We start from the raw sequence: 8,021 nt of genomic DNA on the forward strand, positions 1-8,021 counted from the left end.
TTATCCTATTTATTATGTGTTGGATAATGACATCTATAAGCATACTATTTATTAATTGATGAAGAGTCAAGCAAACCATTCATGGGATTCTACTAGCTTTAAGATTGCCAATGAATTATGAAGATGCAACAATGATGTTAATCATGCAAAGATGTACTTCTACTTTGTTGTCTAATGACTTTTTCTTTGCTTTTAAACCTTAAGAAGATCATAAAGAAGGGCATAAAATAAAACTTGCGGAACACTCTAGCATAAGTATGTTTAACAACTTAAGACTATACAATAATGCAACTAACTAATGGTTAAATATTTGGGTCCCCTTAACTAAGGTCTAGTGTAGTTTGAACATGAAGTCACAAGTGGAGGTACCATTTTTCCCAAAATGGACCAATTCAATGGGATGAAGATTAATTGAATGTCAAATAAGAAGCATCATATACCTCATACTGTACACATACAAAAAATAGATCAAGAAAAAAATTTCATTTTGGGAACATCAACAATATTTGTAGAGTATTTTGACTATTTTGTTAGCAATATCATAAACTAACAATTAGTTGAATTCTAAAAATAGAGTGTTTAGAAAGATTTTCAAGGAAGAAATGAAAACTAATACTATTAGGCTAAAGGGTACATTTGTAGACTAAAAATATTGTGAAAAAGAAAAATATATTAACAATTTTTAGTACATTTTATTATTGGATGAATTTTGTATGGATCTTATCTAAAAGGGAAAAAGAAAATCCATCTTTTTTAACATAACCCATATGAATTATTATTTAAAAAAAAATACTATAGGGTGTATCAATTTTTTTGTTCTAGTTAGTATTAGGTGTGCCATTTAAGTTCAATGGTAGTCATGCAAATCAATCTCACTCCCGAACCAAAAGAAAAAAAAACTTCAATAATTTGTAGTCACTTTAAATACTATGTATTTTTCATTTAGTTCCTTGTTTTAAAAATTTATAATTGAATTCTTGTGTAAAAGTAAAATCTTTTCCATATAGCTTTTCTATCAATCTTCCATTTATTTTGTCCGTAAAAATATTAATTTTGTTTATCCTTTTGATCTAACTATCATAAAATTTTCATTTAATCTCTTTAAATATAATGTATTTAGTCCTACTCCCACACACAAACACTACAAAGCAAATAGAATATTATGGAAACTAACAAATTGACTATTCAAGAATGAGAAATTATTTTAAGAGGATTAAATTATAATTTTTTAAATGGGGGAATATATATTAAAAATCGTGATATTTTTTTGCTAAAATATATTTTTCGTCCCTATGAATATCAAAATGTAAAAATTTAGTCCTTGTAAAATTTTTGGTCTATTTTCTGTCCTTACCAAATTGAAATATCCTACTTTTTGGTTCAGATGTAGGTTCGAGTAAATCCAAACCTATGTGTTTGCTAACAGTGCACATAAGTCGACACATGTTATGTTTTGATTCGCTATAATGGGGTTGTGTGGTGGTGACAATGAGGCTAAAGAGGGAGGCTGGTTGACAGGGTCTATGAAAGTGAAAAGGCTAGAGAGGGGAGGCTGGTTGACAGGTTCGTGAAGGTGAAGAGACATGAAATAGAGGGTGGTTGCCTAGGTGACAATGATGTCGTGGTGGGTAGGTGTTGTAGGGGAATGATTCTGACAAGGACACGCCGACAACAACATGGTGGAGGAGGTAGCGGCAGCATGGATCTAAGCATTAGAGAGCGGATCTGAGAGAGAGAGAACACACAGATCCGACAGAGAGAGAGAGAACACGAATCTAAGTGAGAGAAAGAGTGGATATAGGTTTATAGGTTTGCATCGTCGATGGGTTTTAGGGTGGTTGTTGTTCATGGCGGATCTGAGTTCGTTAGTTTGGTAATGGCAGGGCAATTTGGGTTTAGGTGGATGACAACTTTGCATGGGGAGGTGGCTATTTGGTTGGAGGTGTGGTGGTTATGGTGGTTGATCGTGGTGGGTGGGGCATTTTTTATTGTTGTGTTTTTTTGGTTTTTTTACGACTTGTGGCAGTTTTTAACCACCACAAACTGTAATTTTAAATTTTAAATTAAAAAGAATGACATGTAAATATCTAAATCTGCATCCAAGTCAAAAAGTAATACATTTTAATTTTATAAGGATGAAAAATATACCAAATTTTTTACAAGAACTAAATTCAAACATTTCGATATTTATATGGACGAAAAACATATTTTAATCTTTTTTTTTTGTTTAGACCTCAAGTATCTTCCACAAAATGCATCATGTTTGAGTAGGATAAGATTATTATGGACATTGGCGGACCTATATAGGGTGATGCTAGGTGCACCCAACATTATTTCTGGTGCACCCAACATTTTAAGTGAATGAGCGAAAATGTCCTTCATTCAAGTTGATCCATATGACTCATACGGATCAAATTCATCCGTACAAATCATACAGATTAACTTGATCCGTATGTTTAAATTATACTTACGGATTACATGATCCGTATATTTATACGGATCATGTAATCCGTAAGTTTAATTTAAACATATGGATCAACCACAAATTCACGTACCTTCAACGCAGGGTAATTTTAGAATTAACAAAAAATGTTGGGTGCACAAACAATAAAGCTGGTTCACCTAGCAACACCCACCTATATATAATTCAAGGTGGACATTGGGGGCATGGACCACAAAATGCACACCCTGAATTTGATAAGTTATATCCAAATGTCTTGAATTTTTGTGTTTTGTCCCTCTAGTTTATTATATTTGAACCTGTTACTCTTCAATTTCTCACTCTCCAATAACACTATTTGAAAGTAAGCGTCCTTGCCCCATTAACCCATGGTCTAGGATCCACCACTGACTATGGACGACAAAGCTCAAAATTATGATATTTAGAGGTACTTAAAAATATACTTAAATCGTAAGTAAATAAATAAATAAACATATTACTTAAAAAAATAGTAAGGAGTGGGTATTGCACGATTATAAATGTATCATGATGAACATTTGTTCATCTCAGAGACAATTTTAATCAAACAACATTTAGCACTATCAGCCTTCAATAATCTTCGATGCATGCATAAATACAGAAAGTTAAGTCAAGATAACATTAAACACAGACTATGTTGCTACACATGTTTATGTAGAAAAGGTCATGCTACAAAGCTATATATTATAAAGGGAAAAAGGTGGGAACCACAATGTTGCATCTTGTTACCACACCTGTTCTTATGCCCCCACATGTCCCCAATGTTTATGGAGAAATTACGGTTGATTGGTCCTTAGTCAAGGTGACATATCACATTTCCAAAAGCACAGATCGACTTGACTAAAGTTGAAATTCTATAGCCCTAATTGTGGTCTTTTAAGAGATTAGAAATGTCTAAACTATCTTTAATTAGTTGTAAACTTGATAGTGATGAATCATCAGCAATGAATTAGCACACCCTCCCTCACCTAACTTCCAACCACCAACTCCTACCAGCTAATGAAAAGTTAAACAATTGCAATGGTTGTTGATATTTTCTAATTCTCTACTTGATAAACGTGCAATGTCAGAATCCTCTCAATTGAGGGAACAATAATTGGTTGCTTAAACTATAAGTTGTTGCATAACTGAAAACAACATTTTGTCAAATGAAGATTACAAATGGAAAAAGTATGGTCTCTAAAGATAAAGAACTGCAAGATTATCTCAAGTAGATGGAGGACATAGTGAAAAATGAAATGGTATTGCTGTGAGACCTAACCATAACAAACAACCTAACTTCTTGCAGGTGAAATTTTGAAAATCTGACACCAAATTATCCCACTTCCTGGCCTACATAATTATTCAGATTCCTTTTCACTTTTGTAGCTTCAATTCTATGGCCAGAACATGGAATTTGAGAGGGTCACTGTGGATAAAGAGCATTTTTTTCATCACAGTTCCTGTGGTTTATCCACAACAGCCAAACTCAAATACTAGCCACAAATTATTGGAACAGAAGCACATTCTTGACAGCAAAAGAATCTCTGTAATTTCCCATCAAAACTCTGCAATTAGTATCAGGATGAGTGGCATCAAAGAAATTCTTTTGACATTGTCCATGTCACATGCTCACTTGTTTTACCAAACAGTCTCACAAATCTCAAATATGAAGTCAGTAATTTGGGAGCCAGATTTGGAGTTCTAGAAATTGACACCTTTAGTTTCAAGCTATAATTCCTCATTTGACTTTAACCCTTGACATCAACATCAACTGTCCTGAAATCTTTGTTTGGTAGTCAATTGCACATTTTGTAAGCACAACACTTACTTGTTTTCTCTTCCTAATTTCTCATATATAAATGTTATATTGTCTCCAACCACATCATTGTTAATGATGAACTTGAAGAATTTTAAAGTGTGCAGTATCACTGCAGCCAAAGTGGCCAATACTACACAAAAAAATCACAAAAGCCCTCATGGATTCTAGAACATAATTTCTTCAAGTTTCTTGAGGACTTGCTTTATGTTAGGTCTAACTGAGGGTGAAGGGGAGCAACAAGCCATAGCAAGTTGAAAGACTTTGAGAATGCATTCTTCCGTCACTGGAATGTTATCATCTCTGCTGTTCCTGAGAAGAAAGGCAGGTTGGTATAAATCAGCAATTCTGTGTCCAAGGACTGCATTTCTCATGAAATTTGGCAGATAGAAATCCTCATCAGGAGTCGGATGCTCGTTGATAGGTTCCTTTCCTGAAAGCAATTCCAGCAAGATCACACCGAGGCTATATATATCAGTCACTTCACTAGCATCCTTCATTTTGATGAGCTCAGGTGCCTTGTAACCCTGAGCTGCTGAATTTTCAAGCATTTCTTGGCCAGCAGTAGGATTCAGCAGAAGATGTAGCCCGGAATCCGAGATGTATGGCTGGTAGGAGCGGTCCAAAAGGATGTTTTTAGACTTGAGGTTTCCATGGATAATAGGCTTCTCCTGTGATGTGTGAAGATGCTCTAATCCTTTGGCTATACCAATGGATATTCTACATATGTTAGACCATTTGTAGCACTCTCCATTTCCATCTGCTAAGTGAACTTCTTTGATCAATAAATGAAATATATAATTCAAAACAAAAATCACTCTCTAAATTGTGAAGAGTAGGACTAATGAATCAAATATCCAGGTTTGAAATCTTCTGCCTAGCTATTTGATCACTTGCCCCTCTTAATGAACATATTTCCTAGTCTAATTAGAAATTAAATTAAAAGATGAATGAATACCAATGCCATCAAAATGACCTAAACACAAGAAAATTAAAATTGAGTAGTGTTAATATCAGCTTGGAAAATGTTACTAAAGCAGAAAGAAAGAGATGTATTCCTGCTTTCTGTCACTAGAAAAGAATAGTCTATTTCGTTAAAGTACACATCAAACCAAAAATAAAAGATTTACATAATTCCTATACTGCTTCCTTTTAAAATAATAAAACAAAAACAAACAATACATATTCCAACCCAACATCCTCTCTACTGTGCAAATACCATTCGCTTGTCTGATAAAGTAACCATTAACATTTACTGTCAACACAAAAACTTGATGCTTCTTTATCAATGTTTCTTCTTTAATTCCCAAATCCCCACAATTCAACATTCCCCATCTCCTAAGAAAAACCCAACAGTGAAACAGTTTAAGCAGTGAATGATTTGCCACAAGCCTAACACGAAAACGTAACAGCAAAACAGATTAGGCGGTGAGTGAATGATTTTCAAATCCATTAGAGATCAATCTTTGCCACAAGCCTTTAACAAGCCCATTATTATATTGCTAAAATCAGCACACAACACCAAAAAGAACATCTACATAGAAACAAGACACACAAAGAACAACATTTATTTACCTCTTATGTATTGAGTGAGACTCCCATGCCTATAGAAGGGATGAACAAGAAGCTTCTCACCCCTTGGCCCAGTGTAGAACCCGAGAAGAGGAACCAAGTTAGGGTGCCTTATCCTTCCAAGAAATTGAATCATCTCATCCAATTCCTCACCCCTTGCAGTGCACACTGGCCTCAGAAACCTAAGCAGCCTCACCTTGTTGCTCCTCTGCAACAAAGCCTTGTACAGTGTTCCATAGTTGGATTTTCCAATCACTTCACCAGGAGCATCCAAAATGTCACATATTGTAAGGTCCTCTCCACCTTGAAAGATCATCAAATCCTCCTTCTGTGCCACATCCTCCTCCTTGTGTTCTGAACTCTCAATGTCTTTACTCTCATCATACTTTGACACCCTTCTCTTGCAATAGAACACATAAACTGCAACAAAAACTAAAAAAGTAGCTGAAGCTAGTCCAAGCACTAGTATCAACATGGAGGGGTTGGTTCTTTTTCCTTGTTTCACTGAAAAATCTGATCTAGATAAATGAGATAATTAAGATCTGGGGTTGTATAGTGTCATGAGAGAGATTGAAAGGAGGCACATGTTGATGGAAAAGTGGACTAATTTTTGGATGGGAAAATGTTGATGATAATATTCCCGTGTGGGTGTATAGGACAAGGAGAAGCATGGTTAAGGGAAACTTTGTGGTTTTGTTGTGGAACCCAATTTTTTTAAGGTGGTGGGAAATTAGTACTTACATGAGGTGGTGGCTCAGCTAAAGTGTGCAATAATTGAAGCAGAAATGGACATAAGAGAAGGTTAAGTTGGCATGAATGGGTGAAGGTTTGTGATTGGAAAATGTGAAAAGAGTTGGAACATACACGATGGATGAAAATGGAAAGACCGAATGAATGTGAATGCAATGTGAGACAGATCTACGGCATGCGATGGTTCTATCCTCAACTTTTTACTCTCGTGTCTCTGCTGATGTTATGTTATGTGATGATGTGAAAATTACTAAGTTGCCACATACCACAAGGACCAACAGGGGTGCTTTTATTATTGGGGTGAGTCCTAGATTTATACTTGAAAAGTTTGGTGCCCAAAATATCATTACTACATCATGTACAAAGAGAAAATAGGATCTCAACCAAGTGTAAAATATTTCTACGTTATTGTTATTCAATAAATTCATTTTATATTGATTTATTTTTGAAAAATTAATTTTATATGATTTTTAAGATTATAAATATTGGTGGAGTTGTACATATAAATATTGTTTGTATAATTTTTTGTTTTAATTTAAATATACTGATAGTATAAATGATTATATTCAAATGATAAAATGTCTTATAAGATAAGATTGTTAACTTGTTATAATTTCAAATCATATAAATATAGGTGGAGTTATATATATATATATATATATACTAATAATATATAAATTAAATTCTTATTGTTTCAAATAAATATAATTGAAATACATTAATATATGACTGTATATGTAAAAAAAAAAAAAAGTCTTTCAAGTAAAAAACTGAGTCAATCACTCAATTAATTAGACTGATTTCTTATTAATTGAGAATTTAAAACTTTTTTAAGTTTGTCAAAATTATTTTTTAAATACTAAACACATTAGTTTTTAAAAAAGACTAACATGACTGTATATGTACTTATAATTATAATTCTTAAGAATTAAGCTAGGAATTTTATACTTTTAAAAAAGACTAATGCCTCACGAGCTGTTAAGTCTTTGGGAAAAGGATTTTAAAGATTTTCTCTATTTGTGTCTGTGGATGAGAGAGAATACGAGTGTGATTTGGAATCTTGGTGGAATATAATTGCTGGATTTGTGAGATTCAATTATGGATGAATGAAAGGGATTTCAACTGGCATACTTAAACGTGTATTTCAATTATGGATGAACGAAAGGGATTTAAACTGACATACTTAAACGTGTATCTTTCATTTTTCTATAAGACAGGGATGTATGAAAGGGACAATATTGTTGAGCAGTAAATGTATTTACTTTATGAAATGCACATTTCTCAATACAAAAGAAGGCAAATTTTTCCAATGGGTGTTTTTACAAAGTATTTCCCAAATGGAGTTCTTTTGAAATATTTTACATAGGGGGTTGTTTTCTACGTAAACTGCATGGGAAACATAGCAAACCGCCATTGTCAATG

General features: G+C 33.7%; 1 protein-coding gene across 1 annotated transcript; it reads right to left on the reverse strand.

Moving 5' to 3' along the window:
- Positions 1-3,016: 3,016 nt before the first annotated feature.
- Positions 3,017-6,884, reverse strand: LOC100802295 (putative kinase-like protein TMKL1). Its single transcript, XM_006597952.4, has 2 exons — positions 5,853-6,884; positions 3,017-5,037 (listed from the first exon to the last, which is right to left on the reverse strand). Exons 1-2 carry the CDS (start codon positions 6,322-6,324, stop codon positions 4,445-4,447), a joined length of 1,065 nt encoding a protein of 354 aa, XP_006598015.1. The 5' UTR covers positions 6,325-6,884; the 3' UTR covers positions 3,017-4,444.
- Between the last annotated feature and the right edge of the window lie 1,137 nt (positions 6,885-8,021).

The sequence above is a fragment of the Glycine max genome, chromosome 15, assembly GCF_000004515.6.
Source record: "Glycine max cultivar Williams 82 chromosome 15, Glycine_max_v4.0, whole genome shotgun sequence".
Classification (NCBI taxonomy): Eukaryota; Viridiplantae; Streptophyta; class Magnoliopsida; order Fabales; family Fabaceae; genus Glycine; species Glycine max.